The sequence below is a fragment of the Ranitomeya variabilis genome, chromosome 1 (assembly GCF_051348905.1).
Source record: "Ranitomeya variabilis isolate aRanVar5 chromosome 1, aRanVar5.hap1, whole genome shotgun sequence".
Classification (NCBI taxonomy): Eukaryota; Metazoa; Chordata; class Amphibia; order Anura; family Dendrobatidae; genus Ranitomeya; species Ranitomeya variabilis.
In genome coordinates, this window is record NC_135232.1 from 951,252,539 (window position 1) to 951,276,712 (window position 24,174).

Consider the following 24,174-nt stretch of genomic DNA (forward strand, 5'->3'; position numbering starts at 1 on the left):
AAAAATCTGTGATGATGCGCATGTGATCTGCTTACACTTTTATGCTATCAAGCAGTTAGATCTGCTGGTGTGGTACATTGCATATGCACCCTGGGCGATACTTCCTGGCACGGTATAGCTGCCCCAACTACTGTTCTGCCCAGTTCGTACACAACGTCAGAAGGTCTCACCATGCAAGAGAATGAGTGTAGGTACACTTAAGCCTTCAACTTATTCTTAGCTACCAGCTCTTATATTTACACCTACGGGTAGTTTTGTGGGATGAAGCTACACTACAAAATACAGAAAAATGCAGTAAATGAGTAAAACCATGTAAAAGTTGACATCATAGAGGGAAGACTTCTCCTTCAGGATCCCTGTAGCCTCATGAAGCTGTTCCCTGTATGAAGCAGACCCACTCCAATCAATTGTTCAGTCCTCTTAAAGAGAGTCTGTCAATAGGTTTTTGCCACCCAATCTGAGAGCAGCATCATGTACAGACAGAGACCCAGATTTATATTCCTTGGCTAAGTCTAGTTTTGATAAAACCTCCTGTAGGAGACGATCACTAGAGGACTAATAAATCTGCTGCCAGGTAGTCCCCCATATTCATGTTCTCTGTATCACCCCACCCTCAGCACTGATTGGCAGCTTTCTGCTTATGCACAGTGTACACAGGCTATACAGAGCACAGTATTAGATAACTTGTGGATCTGCAGTAGATAAAACTGCAGTAAGCAGCCCAGTTAGTGGCACATCGCTAGAATCAGGGTCTCTGCCCCTATATTATGTTGATCTCAGATGAGGTAGCAATAACCTGATGACAAATTCTTTTTAAATCAAAAGAGGACTTGTTACCAGGGTAAAAGTGGGCAATGTTTGCTCTTATTTTATTCCCACTACTCCCCTGAGTGTTATGGTTTTAAAAAGAAGCTGTCACCAGTTTTGTCATATAACAACTAAAACTATGACCTTATTTGCCCTATTGCATGCACACTTACGATTTCGGCTCTGCCCCCGTAGGACAAAGCATAGTGCGCAGGTGCGAGACGCTATTTCTGTACGCAGGGTTTCACCCGGCAATGTGGACGACGCAAGGTGTCAGCCACGTCAATTTAAAGAAGGAAGGGCGAGCAGCAGCCGGAGGGAGTGGCCCGAAACCACATCCATCGGATGGACTGACCCGATTTCCATACAGCAAGGGAGAGCTTAAAACGTTTTTGGGGGATGTACAGGAGAGTCGGGGGGTTATGAAAGCATTTATGGAATGCAGCACAGGTGCTGAAGAAAGTCATGGTTTTAGTTGTTATATGATAAAACTGATGACCAGTTTCCTTCATTTTTTTTTTTAAATTTATCACACAGTTAAAGAGAAATGGGCCTTTTTATTTAGAGCTAATTTTTATGGTCTTTACAAGTGATTATGGCTCACAGGATTCTCTGGGGGGGGGGGGGGTGTCTTTAGGCTGCTCTGGATCACCCCCTTGGAAAAAGAGAATAAAAATTTAACTGAAAATAAAAAGATCCATATCTCAGCAACTGTATAGCGTATTAAAGGAAATATGTCAGTGGTATCAACCCTCCTAAGCCATCTACATGGGCACATTAGTCATATGAAGCTGAATAGAATGATACCTTGATATCTGCTATCCGATATTTTAAGAGAAATCTACTTTTTTATATAGATATATTTAAAAAAATATATAGTCCCTGCTCATGGAGCTTCAGTATAAAGGTGTTAGGTGGTACAGTATCAAATGCCTTTGCAAAGTCCAGATAAGCCAGAGAGTACAGCAGAGTTGATCCTTGTCATTACAAACACAGCAAGCACTTTTGCAGTTGTTTTCTCACATTGCTGCCTGCTCTGCTCTACTTCCCCTCCCCACACTGGCTGCTAAGATGGAAGCTGAAGCATTAGGAGAGGACAAGTGCTGCTGCAAATATTTGTAATGAGACAAACGTCACTTCTGCTGTACAGCGTTAGCTCTGGTTTCACTGCGGTGGAGTGTATGATTATGAAAACAAAGTGTCAGTTATTACATGTCTCACGCTGGTAACTCCCCCTTTCATTCAAAATAAACTCTGGAGGCAGATTCTCAGAAAAATCAATGTCGGCCCATAGTGCTGAACAGCTTATTTAGGCTTCTTTTACACTTGCCATTTTTTTGCAGCCCCAATAGTTTTCTATGGAGCCGCATAAATTTGTCTGAGCACCGTATGCCATATGGCCGTGAAGGCCGTATTTACGGCCGTGAAAGACATATCGAGCCTGCTCTTTATTTTTCATAGCTTACGGACACGGTCCCCATTGAAAATCAGTGGGGCCGGAAAAACAACAGAAGCTTGTTTTTGCGGTGCGCCGTGATTACCGTAATTCGTGGAACGCCTTTTTTTTTTTTTTTCTCAATACTTTTTCCCTAGTATTCGAAACCAGGAAAATGGCTATCCGCAAGATTTTTGCAGCCCGTTTTTGAGGCAGACCGTGAAAATCACGGCAATACGGCCCACTAAAAAGGCCCACAAAAATGGGCCACAAAAATCACAGCAAGTGTAAAAGAAGCCTTACATAAAAGAAAATTGAATTTCTCTGGAAAAAGACATCAGATATCAAGATGTCATTTTATTCACCTTTTTTATGACCTGTATGCCCATATATATGCAATGTTAAAAGAAAAAAAATACCGGCACAAGTCAAGTCAACATATGAAATGCACACCTGCACATAATGTTTTAATCCATACCCCAAGGAATGGACTAAAGGACTTTTTCACATTAATTCAAACTGGTGAGTGCCGCACCTTTTTTTTTTTTTTTTCTTCAATATTGCCCATATATATGGCTTAGGAGGGTTAATTCTACTGACAGACCCCATTAAAAAATGGAATATTCATGGTAGCAGTGGAAATAAAATAAGAACATAAAATGGCTAGTTATGACTTGGTGACATGCCTTCTTGTTTGTGCCTGTACATTTGTGCTTTAGTTATGTTACCTGTTAAGGTTCTGCAGTTTCTGTGGACACATTACCCATGTTCTTTGGGGCCATCCTGACTGTACCACTTTGTTTGCTGTATTCACACTGTTGCTTAATGTGTTTCTATTTGGGGATGTTTTATTTCAGATGCTTCCTTTGAACCGTCTGTTGCCTTGGCCAGCCTGGTACAGCATATTCCTTTACAGATGATCACTGTCCTCATCAGAAGTTTGACAACGGATCCTAATGTAAAGGATGCAAGCATGACCCAGGCTCTGTGCAGGTACAGCACATTAGTAATCACTGTTAGGGACAGCACTACATTAAAGGTTATGGCTCAATACGAGCAAAGTATTTCATATTAATGGCAACTTTACCACAATTTCACTCAACTAGTCTTATCAAGTAGATTATCGTTATGGAAAACTGTGCAAATGTTATTTACATAAACTTTCCATAATGTCCAAAATATTTCCTGATAAGAGATTGATAAATGTGATTTCCAGAAGAAAATTGCCTTAGGGCTTTTTGCCAGTGCTCAGAGACCCTGTTCATGAAAATGTATTTGGCAAATTCTAAGCATAGAGCTATTGACTTTAAAGCCAATCTGTCAGTAGCTTGGCCAGGCCCCTCTAATGTTTTCACAGTGTCAGGTTCATTGATTCAAAAAATCTGGCCTTGTATAGTTGCTCATAAAATGTTAAATATTCAGAAAGAATTGAATAGTAGTAGTTCTTGAATGGATTTTCAAAGTAAGTCCACCATCATCAGGGCTGGGTGAGCTATTCCATGATGTATACTGTTTTATTTTGTAAGATCTGGCGACAAATCTTCTTTAACTCTGTTCCATAAAAGAATATTGTAGTTATGCCCTGGGAAGTGGGCCTTACGTATGCAGGGGGCTCAGGAGCAGTGCTTGTGGCAGATACCAGCTATTTTATATAGCAAGTATCTTTCTTTTAAAAGCTGCGTCTGGCGCCGAGTTTCGGTCACTGCTGCTGCTGACTATTTAAATGCTCTTGTCAGTCTGACAGCAGCACTTAAACTGAACTTGCGCCGGCCCCCATTTTATGTGTTCGTGCGAGAACGGATGGGTTGCTATGACAGGTTAGATGAAGACTCTACTCTTGTCGCTGTTATATCGGTCCTCCTGTAAAGCTCTGCCACAGGCTGAGCTCCATGGGAGAAAGATTTTCACTATTTACACACGTGGTCAAAATTGTTGGTACCCCTCGTTTAATGACAGAAAAACCCACAATGGTCACAGAAATAGCCTGAATCTGACAAATGTAATAATAAATAAAAGATCTATGAAAATTAACAAATGAAAGTCAGACATTGCTTTTCAACAGAAATAATGGTGGATTTGCATTTTTCTCACTACTCCATCACACTTATAACTTTTTTACATGTTTCTGTACATTATATGGTAAAATAACAGGTGCCATTTAAAACTACAACTTGTCCCGCAAAAAACTAGCGCTCACACATCTGTTGATGGAAAAATGAAAAGTTTACAAGTCTGTTGTCACATTATGTGGGGCCAGGGTTCCTTCCTTGTCCCTAACTAGGGGCACCCTAGCTGTCCCTGCTCCCTGATTTACTTCTGATGATAAAGACACCTTGATGGGCTCCTGAATCCGCCCTTTATCCATCCCCCTCCCCCACCCAGGCAAGTAGGGAGTAATAGTGAGGAATATACACATACCAGATGAACAAGGAAAGACATACAGGGATAAAGTAAAATATCAATCATTCAAATATGCACTCACAGCCAACAGAGGAGAACACTGGGGAGAAAACGACAAATGAGAAAGGATGAGAATTTGCAAACAGCCAAAAAGTCGACGCAACAGTCACTGAACAAAATTCCAAATGCCTCTACCAACAATAGACCTCCCAGGCAGTACAAGACTTAATAATGGCTATCCAGATTGAGGCCAGTATATGTAGCAGAGGGGAGTGGCTAATAACGCACAGCTGAGATCATCCAAGCAGACTCCAAGCTGAACAGTTTAACCCCTGCACTGGTAACAGAAACCAGCTCCGTTTAAATATAAATGGGAAGTGTCTTCTGACATGGTAAACCCGTGACATTTGGTTTGTGAAAGAAGGTGAGGAGAAAGCGAAACCCCCCCAAAAAAAATTAAAGATTGCCTGGTCCTTAAAGAATTATTGGTCCCTTTCTCAATGTTATGTCAGATTTTCTGCCACTGAAATGTGAGCAGTGACAGGAGCTTTGACCACGAGTAGATGCTTGTGCAAGGTCACAAATGAGATATTCTCATGTGAATCAGACATGATTTAAATTTTAGTGAAAAATTTGTGTGTGGCTGTGTTCAGATCTACTGCTACTATAAATATGTAAAATTTACTAAAATGCTTAAGTACAGCAGTCCCAGTAACTTCCAATTCTGTCTGCGCTGGAAAGTGCTGTGTGAAGGGGACTGGCTGACTGGCTATTTGAGTAGCTAGTCCATCTCATTTTACACTCAGCACTGAGGATGTGCCAACACTGGAACTGTGCAGGAAGAGCGCAGGGTTTAAAGCAGGGCTGTGGAGCCGCTGTCCATTTTGGTGGAGTCGATATAAAATGGACCGACTCCAACTCCTAAAATATATAATAAATTGGGTACAGTAGTACAATGCAGTATGTGCTAAATATTTTTTTTATATGAATTTGGGAAAGTTATGAAATGTCCTGTAAATGTCTGTTGTGTTCCTGATCTAAGGATGAGATGAATCTGTGCTGCACTTTATATACATGCTCAGTAGTGAAGCTCCTCCTTTACTGATCATAGGAAAAAGGCACTGGGAAGGAATGCCTGCAGCCCTGCACTCATCTCAGAACTGCTACAGTGAACAGGAAATAGCTTGATTATTGTATCATTATGGTGACGAAAAGCCTGATGTTACCATTATACCACAGTAAACATATCACGTAACACGTAAACATGAGCCATGTATGAGGGAGTTGCAGGTTTGGCTTACTGACTGGCTTACAGTATAGCTGTCCGGACCCAGAACCACGGCTGTCATCAGACCTTGGACATTTAGTAGAAATAATGGTGTATATATATATATATATATATATATATATATATATATATATATATATATATGTATATGTATATGTATATGTATATGTATATGTATATGTATATATATATATATATATATATATATATATATATATATATATATTTTTATTTATTTTTATTATTTTTTACCATAGCAACACAGCAGAACAATATTCAGGTTGGCAAGCCAAAAAACTGCAATCTTTCACGCAGAGGATAACTCTTAAAGGGCCTGTCCAGTGTCGCACACCTTACTCTTGATAGATAATGAATATATAACGCTCTTATACTTTTTTTTTTTCTGTCAATTCTTCAGCATGTAGCTAACTTTCAGGACAGGCGGGCATGGGCTCTGCTTATGTGGATGTGATCATTACTTAGTATTCATTTGTCAATAATATTTTTAGTATTGGTTCGTTGCCATGTTATTTCAGAGATTCATTCATTTTCAGGGACAACTTCTGTCCTCAGGTTGGAAGTCACTTGAGGGTTTTGGCTCTTCTCACATCATGTACAGCAGCATTGCCTGAGTGCTACAGAAGCGCTTTTCCTTCCTCAGCCGGCTGATTACTACATCTATCATTAGACAAATCCTCTGATTAACTTTCTTGAATCTCTGGTGGTGAGAGTTCAGTGCTTAGAACTTGCTGTCCTCTCTCTTCCAGGATGATTGACTGGCTTTCCTGGCCTCTAGCACAACATGTGGAGACCTGGGTGATTGCTCTATTGAAGGGCCTGGCTGCCGTCCAGAAGTTTACTATTCTCATCGATGTCACATTGCTCAAAATTGAATTGGTATGTAAACGACTTCACCTATGTAATTTCATAATTCTTATTTTTTAAATATTAAAGGGGTTGTCCAGTACTACAATCAGAAGTTGCTAATGGGCTGCAGTTCTCGAACTTTCTTTGTGTGTCCAAGGAAAATCTAAGCAAAGCAGCCCATTAACGGCTGATTGGCTGCAGTGCTCACGTGGCATAGCAATGTCATGCGAGCCTCAGGAGACCCGGCACAAGAGGTGAATATGAATATTTTTTTATTTTGCTAAAGGGAATATATTATTTAAAAAAAGGTTGTCTGCATAATAGACAACACCTTTAACAATGCTGACAGTGGTCTGTACATAACAGATCTTGCTGTATACAGCCCTCTATGTGTGGGTATAGAAGTCTCACCAGCTGATCAAACAACTATCTGATTTTTGGTAGGTATAATACTTTAAAGTATAGCTACCCAATTTTTTTTATTTTATAATGTGTGACAGTGCCTGACATACCCTGCAACTTCTTGGAAGTTTGGGTCCTGAGACCCCTACTAGTGATAAGCGAGTGTACTCGTTGCTCGGGTTTTCCTGAGCACGCTCGGGTGACCTCCGAGTGTTTGACTGCTCGGAGATTAAGTTTTCATCGCCTCAGCAGAATGATTTACAGCTATTAGCCAGCTTGATTACATGTGGGGATTCCATAGCAACCAGGCAACCCCCACATGTACTCAGCCTGGCTAATAGCTGTAAATCATTCAGCTGCCGCGATGAAAGCTAAATCCGAACACTAACAAATACTCGGAGGACCCCCGAGCGTGCTCTGGAAAACCCGAGCAACGAGTATATTCGCTCATCACTAAGGCTACGTTCACATCTGCGTTGTGCGCCGCAGCGTCGGCGCCGCAGCGCACAACGCAAACAAAAACGCGGCAAAACGCACGCTAAAACGCTGCGTTTTGCGCCGCATGCGTCGTTTTTGGCCGCAAGTTGGACGCAAAAAAAATGCAACTTGATGCGTTTCTTGCGTCCAATGCTTGCGGCCATGCGGCGCTAAACGCAGCACAACGCATGTCCATGCGCCCCCATGTTAAATATAGGGGCGCATGACGCATGCGGCGCCCGACGCTGCGGCGCTGACCGCAAATGTGAACGTAGCCTAACCCCTACCAATAGTGCACACACAGTCAATAGAAAGTCTATCGGTCCATACACTGCTATTTGCATGCGCTAATCGAAAAGCGCTCCAGCACAAGTGTTTAGAACAATAGGTGAAGGTCTTGGGGCCAGGACTCTCTCTAATATGCACGGCATTTCAAGTCCTGTCCCATATTGGTCAAGAAGGAAAAAAAAAAGTGCAACTTTTTGCTAAAACAGGACAGAACCTTTTAACGGAGCACTCCTCCCCCTTTTCTAGTTAGCTCTTTTCAGAACAGAACATCTTATGCGTTCATAGAAAGTATGTGAATCCCAGTAACCGCCTGCTTTGCTCTCTGAGCTGGTGAGTCACAACAATCAGCCGCGTGGATCTTCCATTTAATTTTAGTGTTTGGTTGGTGCATCATAATCACTCCTCATACCTGCAACATGTCAGCAGATTTTTTTTTAAACCAAAATATTTTATTGAGGCATAAACCAAACATTATATAAAATGCCTGATCAGATGAGTACATTGATATTTGCAAACAATAATATCATACAGCCTATGGAAAGAGCAATCACTTCAGTTCTTGGATATAAATAAACAACCCCCTACCCCAACTTGCTTATTCCACCCTTGTTTGAAATGCAGACCAATATAAATAAATTCTGATAAAGACCAATTTTTCAATGTTCAGGAGCAAAGAAGTTGTTTCTCTGGAGGTACAAGAGTTAACCGAGAATAAACATTAAAAAACACATCCCTAGCGAGAGCTTCAGATACCACAGTTGGGCATTTAATCTAGTCTCCCCACTGCTTCCCAAAGTTGGCTATGGTCGCCCTCTTAATGTAAACTTTTTTCTCCTTTAAAATAGTATTTAGGCAGTGAACCACTTCCTCTATTGAGGATGGCGTGTTGAACAGCCAATGTTTAGCGATAGACTTTGTGTGATAGAGAATTTCTCCTACGCCTCATTGGGGTACACAGGACCATGGTGTTATGCTGCTTGCCACTAGGAGGACACTAAGTAAACACAAAGAGTTAACTCCTCCTCTGCATTATACACCCCTTGACTGGCCAGAAACGACTCAGTTCTTGCTTAGTGTCTGTAGGAGGCACTTGGGTCTGTTCAGACCCCACCATTTAGTATTTTATTTTTTATTTTCTGTAAATTTTTATTTTTTATCTAACGGAGTGAAGGGGGCGACGGACTCCTTTCTAGGGTCCGCTCTCCCCCGAACTATCAACAAGCGAGCACGGCGAGTATACCTCCCCGTACCTCTCCTGCGACGAATGGGGCACGCCTAACCTAAACCCAGGGCGATGGTTCCTACTCGGTCCCGATCTCCCCCATATAGGAGGGCGAGCACATAGAGTATATCACTCATGTGCATCTCCCGGGCTCCACCGCACTCAAGCCCTCACCTCGGCGTCTTGTAGTCCCCACGGTAGCCATAAGTCCCCTGCGGCAGGCACATCAGCACGGTGGCACAGCCATAAGTCCCCTGCGGCAGGCACACATATGATGCTCTCCATCCCCCGGCGCAGGGAGGACCGATTGAGCTGGAGACCGCATCGAGGCTCGGTGAGTAGTCCCCTCCTCATTCTGCAGCGTGGGAGGATGCGGCCCGGGTCCCTGGGGAGAGGCACCGCTGAGTGGTGACAGCGGCGATCATTCGGCGCTACACCGCGCACGCAGCCGGCACAAATTTAGACCCCGGCTTTTCAGCCGGACTAGGCCGCGCTTAGAATTCCCACCCATCGCTGGAGCCCCGCCCACCGCTCAGGCGCTTCTCGTTCAGAACGAGAACAGCCCTGCAAATCTCGGGCGCCATCTTGGGACTCCTCTCCTGCGTGGAATTCAGCAGCAACCGCTTCCTCCTTCCTCCCTGGGGACACCGACACAGGACCACGGGTAAGCTGCTCCTCCCTATAGGGAAACGCTTAACCCCTTCTCTGCATCCACATCCCCGCTATTGCAGTATCTTGGAGGCACAGACATATACTTTGTCTCAATCTAAAGAGGCAAAAAGGGGCAGCAAAAAGCACAGTGTTTTTTACCGCATGTGCCACTTGCAATTCTTCTTTGCCACGTGCTCACACTACTCCTTTGTGCCAGAACTGTGACCCGGCCGCTGTGCAGCCGCCTTCTGCCTCCCCCTCCAATGTCTCCACCGACCCTGTCGGGCCTAACCATCCTGAGTGGGCCGCGTCCTTGTCACGCTCAATGGAGTCCTTGGTCAAGGCATTGGACTCTTTCCGAGGGCCCTCCTTAAGCCACAACTCACCTCCGTCGGCTGCGACAGAATCTGGCGATGGTGCGGGGCCGTCCGACCACAGGGGGCGTACTGTTTTACGGGACTCTCGAGGTGCCAGAAAAAGAACCATTCCCTCATCTCCTGTCTATGCTCTAGCTTCGACATCTGCGAGCTCATCTTCTCGCTCCCCCTCCCCTGAGGGTTGCAGCGTACATGACTCGGTATACGAGTCGGAGGAGTCTGTAACCCAAGACTCTTCTATCGGTCAGGAGACACTTGACTCCCTTATTGAGGCAGTCAACAAAACACTAATGGTGGACGATGAATCTGTTTCCTCTCAGGAACATGTCGTATCTTTTAAAAAGAATAAACGCGTCCAAAAGATATTTGCTAATTACCCTGAGTTTCAGGATATTATCCAAAAACACAGGGAACACCCGGAGAAGGCGTTTTACCGCTCAAAAAGCCACGGAAGTTAAATATCCTTTCTCCAAGGATCTGGTGAAGGAGTGGCTTCTCTCTCCTTCATTGGATCCTGCCGTATCGCGACTCACATCCAAAACAGTCTTATCCCTGTCCGACAGTTCATCAGTCAAAAATCCTTCTGACCGTCAAATTGATTATCTAGCTCGCTCAGTCTTTGAGGCCTCAGGAGCAGCTCTCCTTCCATCTTTTGCAGCTACCTGGGTGGCTAAGGCAATGGTGGCCTGGGCAGAGGTGTTAACCTCTACCGTCCATGGCAGTAATCTTCCCCCAGAGGCGGCCAGACTAGCTAACCAGATAGCTCGGGCCGGAGAATTTGTAGTCAACGCTTCCATAGATGCGGCTAATTGCGCAGTGCAAGCGGCTGCAAACGCAATTTCCATCAGGAGGGCCTTATGGCTCCACAATTGGCGAGCAGATTCTGCTTCCAAAAAGTTGCTGACCTCTCTGCCTTACCAAGCGGGCAGCTTATTTGGGGAGAAACTAGACCAAATCATTTCTGACGCTACCGGAGGGAAGAGTAAATATCTTCCCCAGCAGAAACCTGCCCGGCTTTTTCGGAATCAACAGCAGTTTCGATTCCGGTCCTTTCGTACCAACTCCAGTTGGTCCTCCTCTTCCCCTTGTTCAGGACGACGGGAAAACCGAAATCCCCAGGTCTCATACAGACCAAACCGTTCCTGGAAGCCCAGACCGAGACTTTCTGCCCCTAAGCCATCAGCATCCCTAAAACCTTCTACACAATGACTCGTCGACGTGTCCGGCAGACACCGACAAAGTAGGCGGACGCCTTCTTTCGTTCCGTCAAAATTGGCTCTCAGTCGTTCACGACGAGTGGGTCAGAGAGCTCGTGTCTTCCGGATACAAAATCGAGTTTTTTTTCCATCCCCCCCCCCCTCCCCCTCCGCGCTTCTTCCAGTCTTCCCCTCCCAAATCAAGGGCGTCACATCTTCTTCAGACCATACAGGTGCTTCAAAGGGACGGTGTCATCGCTCCAGTCCCTCGAGACCAAAGGTTCAAGGGGTTTTACTCCAACCTCTTCGTGATCCCAAAGAAGGACGGGACCCTACGGCCCATACTGGACCTCAAACTGCTTAACAAGTTCGTACGGGTCCGACACTTCAGGATGGACACGCTCCGTTCCGTTGTCACGTCCCTGGAAAAAGGAGAGTTCCTTGCATCCATAGACATCAAGGATGCTTATCTGCATATTCCGATTTTTCCCTCTCATCAGCAGTTCCTGCGCTTCGCAGTCCAAGAAGAACACTTCCAGTTTGTGGCCTTGCCCTTCGGACTTGCCACCGCCCCCAGAGTCTTCACGAAGGTCATGGCCGCCGTCATGGCCATTCTTCATGCCCGGGGAGTGGTAGTTCTGCCCTATCTGGACGACCTATTAATCAAGGGTCCGTCCCAGTCGGCCTGCAAGGAGTCTGTAAGTATCACCGTGGATTCTCTTTCTCGCCTGGGTTGGAAGATTAACTTCGAGAAATCATCCCCAGTGTCAGCTCAGCAAATCTGCTTCCTGGGCATGATTTTGGACTCTTCCCGCGGGTTAGTCATTCTCCCTCCAGAGAAGGTCTTGTCCTTACAACAGGGAGCACGCAAGCTCTCCCGCCCAGTCTCTCACTCCATTCGCTTCGCAATGCGCATCCTCGGAAAAATGGTTGCGGCGATGGAAGCCGTTCCGTTTGCGCAGTTCCATCTCTGTCCCTTGCAACAAGCGCTTCTGTTAGCCTGGGACAGGAGCCCGGTTTCCCTCGACCGTCGTTTTCGCCTGCCCCCCACAGGTCAGGCAGACCCTCAGGTGGTGTCGCTACAGTCCTCCCTGAACCAAGGGAAGTCCTTTCTTCCAATGTGCTGGTTAGTGGTGACCACCGATGCCAGCCTTTTGGGCTGGGGCGCAGTTTTCAATCACCACATGGCACAGGGTCGCTGGTCCACAAGAGAGTAGCATTTCCCAATAAATATCTTGGAGATCCGAGCGATCACTCTAGCCTTACGCAACTTTCACCACCTTCTCGCAGGCCATCCCATCAGAATTCAATCCGACAATGCCACAGCCGTGTGGCGTACATCAACCGACAAAGGGGAACCCGCAGCAGGGCAGCCATGCTCGAAGTCTCCCATATCCTGCGCTGGGCCGAGACCAATCACTCGCTCATCTCGGCAATCCACATACCGGGCGTGGAGAATTGGGAAGCGGACTTCCTCAGTCGCCAATGTCTTGCCTTGGGCGAGTGGTCCCTCCATCCAGAAGTCTTCCAGCAGATTTGCCTTCGCTGGGGGACGCCAGATGTGGATCTCATGGCCTCCAGGTTCAACAACCAGGTTCCCCAGTTCATTGCTCGTTCTCGCGATCCTTGCGCCATCGGGGCAGATGCTCTGGTCCTGTCGTGGCATCGGTTCCAGCTGGCATACAGATTTCCGCCCCTTCCTCTGCTCCCGAGAGTCATCAAGAAGATCAGAGCAGAAAGGAGACCGGTGATTCTCGTCGCGCCAGACTGGCCGCGCCGAGCATGGTACGCGGAACTCGTCCAAATGGCCGCCGACACCCCCTGGCGCCTTCCAGATCGCACGGATCTTCTCTCACAGGGCCCTATTTGCCACCAGAACTCCGGGGCCCTGTCTTTGACGGCTTGGCCGTTGAATCCTGGATTTTAGCCCAAGCCGGATTCTCTCCAGGGGTTTTTCTACCATGATTCGCGCTAGGAAACCCGTATCCATGCGCATCTTCTTTTCATGGTGCAATACTCATGGACGTTTTCCTTTGGTCTTTTCCATTCCGTCCATTCTGGAGTTTGTCCAATCAGGTTTAGAGTCAGGCCTTGCGCTAAGCTCGCTCAAGGGACAAGTGTCCGCATTGTCTGTTCTATTCCAACGAAAGATCGCTTCCAGACTGCCGGTTAAGACGTTCATCCAAGGAGTCTCCCGGGTGGTCCCTCCCTATATAATGCCTTTGGCGTCATGGGATCTTAACCCCTTTCTGACCTCGGACGGGATAGTACGTCCGAGGTCAGAAGCCCTGCTTTGATGCGGGCTCCGGCGGTGAGCCGGCATCAAAGCCGGGACATGTCGGCTGTTTTGAACAGCTGACATGTGCCCGCAATGTGCCCACATGTGCCCGCAATAGGCGCGGGCAGAATCGCGATCTGCCCGCGCCTATTAACTAGTTAAATGCCGCTGTCAAACGCAGACAGCGGCATTTTAACTACCGCATCCGGCCGGGCGGCCGGAAATGACGTCACCGCCGACCCCCGTCACATGATCGAAGGTCGGCGATGCTTCAGTATTGTAACCATAGAGGTCCTTGAGACCTCTATGGTTACTTATCCCCGGCAGCTGTGAGCGCCACCCTGTGGTTGGCGCTCACAGCACACCTGAATTTCTGCTACATAGCAGCGAACAGCAGATCGCTGCTTCATGACCTTGGGATTTTTCGTTTTTCCGTGTTCATTTTTCTCTCCCCTCCTTCCCAGAGCCATAACTTTTTTTTATTTTTCCATCAATTTGGCCATGTGAGGGCTTATTTTTTGCGGGATGAGTTGTACATTTGAACGACATCATTGGCTTTAGTTCATGCTTCCAGAGGGACATAGGAAAGGTCTACCTGCCTCAAAGGCCACTCTAGCCAAGTGGATTCGCTCCACTATTCAGGAATCCTTCCGCGTCAGGAACACCCCTGCCCAGCAGGGATTAAGGCGCATTCGACTCGGTTGGTCGGTGCTTCTTGGGCCATTCGGCACCAGGCTTCCGCACAACAGCTTTGTAAAGCTGCGACTTGGTCCAGTCTGCATACCTTCACGAAGCACTATCACATCCATACCCAGGCTTCGGCAGACGCTGCCCTTGGCAGGTGCATTCTGCAGACAGCGGTACCTCAGTAAGCCAGTGGTACATGGGGTTTTAGCAGTGCAATTGCTCCCCACCCAGGGACTGCTTTGGGACGTCCCATGGTCCTGTGTCCCCCAATGAGGCGTAGGAGAAAAGGAGATTTTTGTGTACTCACCGTAAAATCTTTTTCTCCGAGCCAATCATTGGGGGGACACAGCACCCACCCTGTTAGCCTAACGGCTGTTTGTTGTTGGATTTTGTTCCTCAGTTTTTGACAGTTTACTTGTCTTGGTTTCTCCTACTGCTTTACTACCGAACTGAGTCGTTTCCGGCCAGTCAAGGGGTGTATACTGCAGAGGAGTTAACTCTTTGTGTTTACTTAGTGTCCTCCTAGTGGCAAGCAGCATAACACCATGGTCCTGTATCCCCCAATGATTGGCTCGGAGAAAAAGATTTTACGGTGAGTACACAATCTCCTTTTTACCTATTGCCAATAGTGGAGGAGAGGCTCCAATATCTCCCACTCCATAAAATGCAAGATTTGGCATTCAGAGGAAATCAAATGTTGTATACCTCTCTAACCAGCCTACCCACATTGTCCATAATGCCCCAAGTTTACGGTATTACCAGAACATATGAACCACGTCTGCCCCTTCCTCGCTACATCTTGGACATAGGCATGATTATTTCTATATCCTCAATGAATAAGAAATAGCTGGGATCTTCTCTGTTTCACAGTAATACAGTTGTGGCCAAAAGTATTGACACCCCTGCAATTCTGTCAGATAATACTCGGTTTCTTCCTAAAAATGATTGCAAACACAAATTCTTTGGTATTATTATCTTCATTTAATTTGTCTTAAATGAAAAAACAGAAAAAGAATTGTCCTAAAGCCAAATTAGATATAATTCCACACCAAACATAAAAAGGGGGTGGACAAAAGTATTGGCACTGTTCGAAAGTTTATGTGACGCTTCTCTAATTTGTGTAATTAACAGCACCTGTAACTTATCTGTGGCACCTAACAGGTGTTGGCAATAACTAAATCACACTTGCAGCCAGTTGACATGGATTAAAGTCCTGTGTCCTTGTGTGTACCACATTGAGCATGGAGAAAAGAAAGAAGACCAAAGAACTGTCTGAGGACGTGAGAAACCAAATTGTGAGGAAGCATGAGCAATCTCAAGGCTACAAGTCAATCTCCAAAAACCTGAATGTTCCTGTGTCTACCGTGCGCAGTGTCATCAAGAAGTTTAAAGCCCAGTGCCAATACTTTTGCCCACCCCCTTTTTTATGTTTGGTGTGGAATTATATCCAATTTGGCTTTAGGACAATTCTTTTTGTGTTTTTTCATTTAAGACAAATTAAATGAAGATGATAATACCAAAGAATTTGTGTTTGCAATCATTTTTAGGAAGAAACTGAGTATTATCTGACAGAATTGCAGGGGTGTCAATACTTTTGGCCACAACTGTAGATGCTTTTCCAGGAAATATCTTCTTACTTTTCCAAGGAAATGGGCTCTATATCTCTTCCTCATCTAAACCTGATCCAGACCATGGGATTACCGAGAATATTGCATAACAAAGATTTGAACAATATTGAAATCGGGTCTCTAGTTGCTTTTGCTTGTACAACATAGTCCAGAAGCCTCTTGGAAGAGCTAGTGAGATCTGGAGACTTATAAATATTCCCCCCAGCACATGCACCGTGCGCTGCAAGGATTCACCAGTTTCTGAGCTGGGAACGGTGGTGATGTACGTGTGATACATACTCCCGGGCAGGGCCCGTCTAGTGGGTGCGGCCTTGCTCCATACACTTGTATTGAGCAAGGCTGCTCCTATCTGGTGACATGGCCGTCCAGTGGGCGACGCCATGCCCACTAGATGGGCCATGGATGGCATATCGCATACATCACCTATTCATCTTTAGATATTAGTGGTATCATTTGGCTATTACATAATTCTAGATTAATTCTCGATAGGGTTTGATCAGGTACAAAAAAAATTCCTTTTTACGCTTGGTAACTTCTCTCTCCAAATGTCAATCCCACCTCTCAGATAAGGCGGCCTAAAGGGAAAGTACCACTACCCCCTGGAAACATATCTTTATGAAGATTTCAAATATTATTAAATTCCCCCTTGATCACCAGAGGTATATCCAGCCATACCACCAGTCTCTCAAATAATCTTTTTCACAGGGATGTTGAATACGGAGGTTCTATAGACTACAACAATGATACAATCTAAGTGCTGGATTTTACATCCAACCTTGACAAATCTACCTTAGAGACTTTGAAGGAGTCAATATGCGTAAATGGTATACCAATATGTACAATTAGAGTAACCTCCCTTGAGTAATTAGTATGAACTGAATGTAAAGTATACCCCATCCCTGATGTATCTGATTGACGGTGTCTTCTGTTAGATGGGTCTCCTGTTACCCTATTATTGCTGGGTTGAATCTTTTAATGTATTCCGGGCTTGCAAATATTTTGGAATTATTGTTCAACCCATGAATATTCCAATAAATAAAATCCATCTGTGTACCCATTTTTAAGAACGCCCGTGTAAGAAGATGATCCTTGTGAATTAGCCATTTTTCCGGCTCTTAAAAGTATCCAATTGTTGACACAGAAGCGTCCCAACCTGCCGTTTCTGGTAAGGGTTAGGGCTCAAGCGAACCTCTAGCCATTAGGTGAATGCACATGTTCAGGAAGAAACACAAACATATTCTGTTTGTGTCTTGCTGGACAACCCACATTACTAATGTAGAAACTAAAGTAAAAAGAACACGGGTTTGAACCATAAATTCCTGCCCCAAAAGTACTAATGTCGCATATTGGCATGAAATGAGGACACAGTCCTGCAACAGGAAGGAATTAATAGCACGTCATGAGAAAAAGGACTTTCGGCATCAATGTTCATTAGGGCTGTCTCGGTCCCCTCCAGCCTCCTATCTGATTTGTTGCTTGTGACTGTCCAGCCATTTGAGTGTATCTTTTGAGGATTCAATAAATGTAGTCTCAAGGGCGACCACCCTGAGCTTGGCCGGGTAGATCGAGTATTGCAGGCCCAGTGTCCTCATCCTCCTCTTTATATCCAGAAACTGGGACCTTTTTGCTCTGGACCTCCACTGAGAAATCTGGGGAAAAAAGATTTTTGTCCTCCCCAACCTGATGTCCCGCATCTCTTGCTTTCCTCAACTCTTTTACGACTTTGGACGTAAAGGTCATCTACCCCCTTCCCCCCCTTTGATGGATACGGGCTCCTGCTCTGAGCCCGCATCTTTCTTGGCATATGACAGCTGATTTGATCAGCTGTCTTGTGCTCCTACCCTCTGCGAATGGAATCGCTATCAACCTTCTGCTGTTAGCATGTTAAATGTGGCATTTGAGCGCAACGAAAGCAAGTCATAAGACCCACCCATTGGTGGCCCTGTCACATGATCATTGCAGATCTCATTTGAATGGCCAAGGGCTGGCATTTATAGGAGATAAAGCCCTGCTATGTGTAGCCCAAGCGACTGGAAGATCGCAGCTTGTAGACTCCTAAGGGGACTATTAAAGTAAGTGTTAAAAAAAAAAAAAAAAAAAATTAAAGTATTATTAACCCATTCGTGACCAGAGGAATTTTCGGTTTTTGCTCCCCTTCATCCCTGAGCCATAACTTTTTTTTTTTTTGTCAAAATGGCAAAGTGAGGGCTTGTTTTTTGCTGGACGAGTTGTACTTGTGAGCGACACCATTGGTTTTTACATATAGTGTACTGGAAAACTGGGAAAAAAAAGTTATTTTTTGTTTGGTTTTTTTTTGTCATGTTCACTAAATGCTAAAACTGACCTGCCATTGTGATTCTGCAGGTCACTACGAGTTCATAGACACCAAACATGTCTAGGTTCTTTTTTTATTTAAGTGGTGAATAAAAATCCTGACTTTGGTTTAAAAAAAAATAAAAAAATGGCGCCTTTTGCCGAGACCTGTAGCTTTTCCATTTTTCATTATTTAAAAAAAAAAACTTTTTTTGTTTTTTTATTTTTTGCTTTCTTCAGTAGTCTCGCTTGCTATGAGCGCCGACCACCATGAATAGGTGATAGAAAATGCCTACGTGGTCTGTCTACTGGGCCCGTTCTTGTGTGGTCCTTGTGAGCTCTTTCCACAGCAAACAAAGGAGTGAAGGTATCTTTACCAAAGTATCCAGTAACCGTGGGGTTCTTTTTTTTTTTTTTTTTTTTTTAAATGATCCGGCTTGTTCCACTTAACCTTTTCAAGGACCCCTATTAGTCTGATATTGTGTCTCTGCAGAATTTCAAGGTCATCAGCCTTAGGGTACCTTCACACAGTGCAATTTTGATCGCTACGACGGCACGATTCGTGACGTTGCAGCGTCGTATGATTATCGCTCCAGCGTCGTAGACTGCGGTCACACGTTGCAATACACAGCGCTGGAGCGATAATTTCATGACGTATTTGCGATGTAGAAGCCGTTGGTTACTGTGCGCACATCGTATACAACCTGTGTCACACGATGCAATCATGCCGCCACAGCGGGACACTAGACGACGTAAGAAAGTTTCAAACGATCTGCTACGACGTACGATTCTCAGCGGGGATCCGGATCGCAGTAGCGTGTCAGACACAACGATATCGTAAATGCATCGCTGGAACGTCACAAATCGTGCCGTCGTAGCGATCAAAATTGCACTGTGTAAAGGTACCCTTAGCAATCAGAGCTGCCAATGCCTGTGTGTGACTCAATATATTTCTGCGGACTGGTGGGAGAGCGTCCTCCAGCTCACTGGCTCTGCTGACCACTTCTGTGGTGCGTTCTGCAGCGTGGCGTATTATGGAAATAGATTCCTGTGTATGGCCAACTTGTCCCTTTAGAGTGTTAAGGGTTAAATTGAATTTATTAGCTGCATTGAGGACATCTTGCATCTTTGAGGATACAGCTTTTGCCTTTAGGAGCTGCAGTAGATCTGTTATGCCTTTTGAGGGCTTACCCCTTAGCTCAGGGGACTGTCTCCTCCTCTATAGATTACCATATAATGGGACCCTTCACCAGGTGTTTCCCTCATTCCCTGTGTAGCAGACACCGACTTTTTGAGCGGGGTACTGAAGGAAGGAGGCCTGTGGGCACACTGCTTCAGCCATGCTGCCACATCTCCTATCACGTCTCTCTGCCTCCTCCAGTAATGAAGGCGCCATCTTGGATTTTGGACAGTACCTCTTCTGCATCTTTTCCCCGCTTGTTAGAACACATCATGATACTGCAAGAGATCAGCTCCCCAATGTCTATTAGCCTCAAGGTAGTTGGTGAGTGAGTCTCTGGACCTTTCCTCTGCCACTAAAAGATTCTTTCAGAACGAGTACCTCGGGAGCTGTGGCACGTCTCACCGCGTATACCGCTGGGCCATGCCACCCAACATGTCCGCAGTTTAATGAAACAGTAGACACATTAAAAATCTGCTGGGATACTTGAGCGCACTGATTTGTTGGACCTTGCTTCTATATTCCTTCCACTTTCCTGCTGTTGTTGCAGTTGGCACAGATGTTGTATAGCGGTAGTACAGCTCTGTATTTGTGCTGCACTAATGCTCCATCTGACGGTATACTACATGTACAGCTATTCTACCCTAGAAGCAAGCTGTTGCAAGAGCGTATACAATATGCATTTATATCCATGCTTGTGCACTTGGGAGTGGAAATATGGACCAGAATATAGTTTGTGATAATGCTTTCTAATCGTTTCACAGTGACCTTGGTAATTGCTGTTGTGGTGTGCGGAAATATGATGGCAAACTCTTGTCCAGTACATATCACAGAATGGGGATTCATTGTCCATCATTGTGTTTTTTGGTTTTATCAGATTTTGAGGCAGTTTGTGCTTACGACATTAGTTACCCTAACAAAAGAAACAATGGCTCAGATGGCAAAGGCCTGCTGACGTCTGTGTTCACACTACATGGTATTGTTCCTTTTCTGAAGATGCTTCTGTTATTATACAATAGGGAAAAGTTATGACTCAACAGAAAAAAGCCTAGTAAAGGCGCACTGCATTTGTAAAGTACAGCTAATTGGCTATGGGTCATGATGTTTTTATGTTGTTCTCTTATGCAAAAGAAATGTATAATAGTAATAAATGAGTAATATATAAATGATTCTAGCATGCACAAGAATATAAGAATAATCATTGATGGTAGATCGTGTAAGTGTAGAAGCTACAATAAGTCACAGTAGGACTTCTAAATTGGGTCCCCCAGGCACAGAATTAGGGGCCACAGCTGATGCTAGAGCCATGATTAGTTACTTTGCTGTATCCATATGTGCATCTCTTCGGCCACTTTTTTGGCGAATTCACTTTTTGGTAAAAAAATGTTCACAGCTACTGATTTGTTACCATATATATTTTTTTTAGGTGTTTAACAGACTCTGGTTTCCTCTGGTGCGGCCAGGAGCATTGGCCGTCCTTTCACACATGTTGCTTAGTTTTCAACATTCTCCAGAGGCTTTTCACATGGTAAGAACTTTTTGTACATTTTGTGTAGTTTTGCTTGAGGTTTAAGTGTCCAGACGAGTTGAATGTTCTAAAATGTATCATTTGAGTCTAGTTGGAATGGAGAAAACGCACAACAATCATGGCTATTAATGTCAAAGATTCAGGGGCAATCCGAAATATGGACCTGGTAATGTGAAGGGATAATTTTCTCTTTTTCTTGTCCAAGCAATCCAATGCAGTAATTTTTTAGACAATTCTTAGCCCACAAGAGAAATTTATAGGAAGATATATTGCACAAGGAATTGGGGGGGGGCTGTCCTGTCACCCTTTCCCTGGTTTACACTCCATGTGATCTATAAGGTGGAAGGTGTCTGTAAGATTAAGAGAGCACCACTGACTACTTATGACACATGAAACAGAAGATAAAAAGCAATTTTTGGGCTGTTGTAATCCACAGTCTCCCCCAACATCTACCATCAGGGGAGAGTTAGGAGGTGGCTATACACATTAGGCGGTTGGCTTTTCCTGTCAATAACCGCATGTTTGGACCTCCTGCATCTAGTGTGCCTTTAGCTGCCCAAAATGTGTATGGCTAGCTTAACTGCTGGCGGATCGGCCACTAACTTAAACAGTCGTTACGATCCAGATATGACTCTGTAATGATGTTATTAGAGAGTCAGCAGCTGAATGGAAATCGTGCATCTTTGGGTATGTGGAGATGGATGTCATGGATAACCAGAATGCCCACAGAGCCAGCCGAGAAGGTTTATTACCAACCATGCATTCCTAACTGCTGCATACACTGCACTGTGCATAACGTACATGAAGCGCTAACAGCTTTTCTTCATGTGGGCCCATTGATCATATGATCACCCCCTTGTAGAAGGGGGAATACAATGTAAATTATATTTTAATGGTCCTTTATATTAATTTTTTTCTTCCCTTATTAGTGCATAAAGAATTTCTATGAAAAAGAAGTTCCCTTTTAGATAGTAGTAGTGTTTGCATGGTTTTCTCCCAAGCTCTAAAGACCTACTGATACAGAATTTAGATTGCGAGTCCCGATGGTGACAGTGATGCTGAAGTCTGGAAAGTGCTGTGGAGTTAGCAGTACTATATATAAGCAAGCGAAATAAATAAACTTTGCAGACATGGACACGTGGTGCTCGCTAAGTTGTTGCGTGAATAATGGTAAAATGTATATTTCTATAGGTTAGCAGTGATTTATTTTGTCGTTTTTTTTTTTTCTACTTTAGATTGTCCCCCATGTTGTTAATTTGGTTCATTCCTTTAGAAGCGATGGACTCCTGTCTAGTACAACTTTTCTTATCCAGTTTTCGGAATTGATGCACTGCATGATCTATCATTATTCTGGATTTCCAGATCTTTATGAGCCTATTTTGGAAGCAGTTAAGGTAATTACTCTTATTTAATTGACGAAGAATAGATTCTCTCTTCTGCCATTTTCTTTAGTGATGAGTTACGTTTTTGAAGTCTCAGTAAGTTAAAGGTTCGGCTACAAGCGAATGAGTAGAAGTAAAAAAACACACCACTTTACCAATTAATTAGTCAAATTAAGCTTAGCAGTGTGTTGCCTTATCGGCTGTGAGAGGCTGCCCTTTATATGCTGACAGGTAATAGAAATAATCAATCCGAGTAGTGAATGGTACTTAGCCCAGCACGATGTGCAGCTTTTGCTCCTCAATATTTTTAAAATATTTTCCGTTTAGAACAATAATAGATATTTTAGGTGAATGACCTGAACTGCTGCACAAAGAAATGCTTAAGAGCCTAAGATCATGAAGTGAGTAAGCTAAGCCAGTTCCTTGGCTATACATTGTAGTTCCTGGGGAGATGGATACAACGATCAACCAAAATGTTTAACTATTGGTATAATATTGTGTTGGCCCCCTCCGTGTCACCAAAATTGCTCGGACTTATTACATTATGGACTGCACAGGAAAAGGTGTTTCGTAGAACTATTACCCAGGGCAACTCACTAACTCAGCCGGGTCGTTCTGGGGTGCCACCCTGTCTGAGCCGGCTAGTTTCAGGCTGTCTGCGCAACGTATTAAAAAAATATGGTTCGCCCGTTCAGTGTTTTTTCCTATATTCAGTGACCCTGTTGGGGCTTGCGTCTGAATCCCAACTTCGCACTCCCCCACCCCTCCTACACCTGCAAATTGCGATTCTGGCATATGTGCTGACTGAGCCATTGACTAGAATGATGCAGACGGAGTCCACCGTGTGCTCTGTCGTGCATAGTTTTCAGCCGTATACTCCTATTGGAGGTGGACAGCTGGGCATAGTCTACTACGTCTTGGTGGTCTCCTCAAAAAGGTGAATACAGCTGGAAAATGATGCACAACCAAGCACAAGTACACTCCGTCTGCATCATTATAGTCCATCAGCGCATGCAACTAAATCCTGTTTTGTGGTCGCTTTCAGACATAAGCCCTAATGGGACCACTGAACGAAGGGGAAAAAATGCAAGATTTAAGGGCCATAACATTACTGGATGATCCAGCTTTGATGCTTTTGTGTCCATTTCAGGCACTTTCATTCATGGTAAAAGATCGGCATAGGCACTTTGACTATTTTATTATTATTTATTATTATAGCACCATTTATTCCATGGTGCTTTGCATGTGAAAAAGGGTGTACATAAAAAACAAGTACAATTATTTTGAACAAAACGAGTCCCTAACTCCTACAGGAGGAAAGTGGATCCTGCCCGAGAGGGCTCATGGGTGACTATACAGTAAGTGAGGGGAGAGCTGCAACTATATGGCTCCCGAAAGGCAATACAATACAAAGCAATAACTTTTACAGCAATTTGTTCTACAGTAGCTCTTCCATGAGAACAAAGCAGACTGACTAGCTTTTGCTACCTTTGAACATCAATAAGCCCTGGGTGCCCATGACACCGATGCTGGTATAATGGTTGTCCTTTCTTGGACCACCTTTGGTAAGTTATGAGCTTCTGAATACCTAGAACACTCAACAAGACTTGGCGTTTGGAAGATGCTTTGACCAAGTCATCTAGCCTTAACAGTATGGCCCTTGCCCATTTTTCTTACTATGTATTGAAAAATGTGTCTTTGTATGTATGTCCCTATTTTTTTTCTCCTGCCTACAGTTTTACTTTTAAAGCTGTTTGGAGAATAAGGA

At 44.5% G+C, this 24,174-nt stretch overlaps 1 protein-coding gene across 1 annotated transcript in view; it reads left to right on the forward strand.

The window, feature by feature from the left end:
- Positions 1 to 24,174, forward strand: part of USP38 (ubiquitin specific peptidase 38) — a 64,482-nt gene that overhangs the window by 17,554 nt on the left and 22,754 nt on the right. Inside the window, exons 3-6 of the mRNA XM_077279260.1 lie at positions 3,100 to 3,235; positions 6,698 to 6,827; positions 20,923 to 21,024; positions 22,260 to 22,418. Coding sequence (XP_077135375.1) covers positions 3,100 to 3,235; positions 6,698 to 6,827; positions 20,923 to 21,024; positions 22,260 to 22,418 — 527 coding nt within the window. The remainder of the gene's footprint in view (positions 1 to 3,099; positions 3,236 to 6,697; positions 6,828 to 20,922; positions 21,025 to 22,259; positions 22,419 to 24,174) is intronic.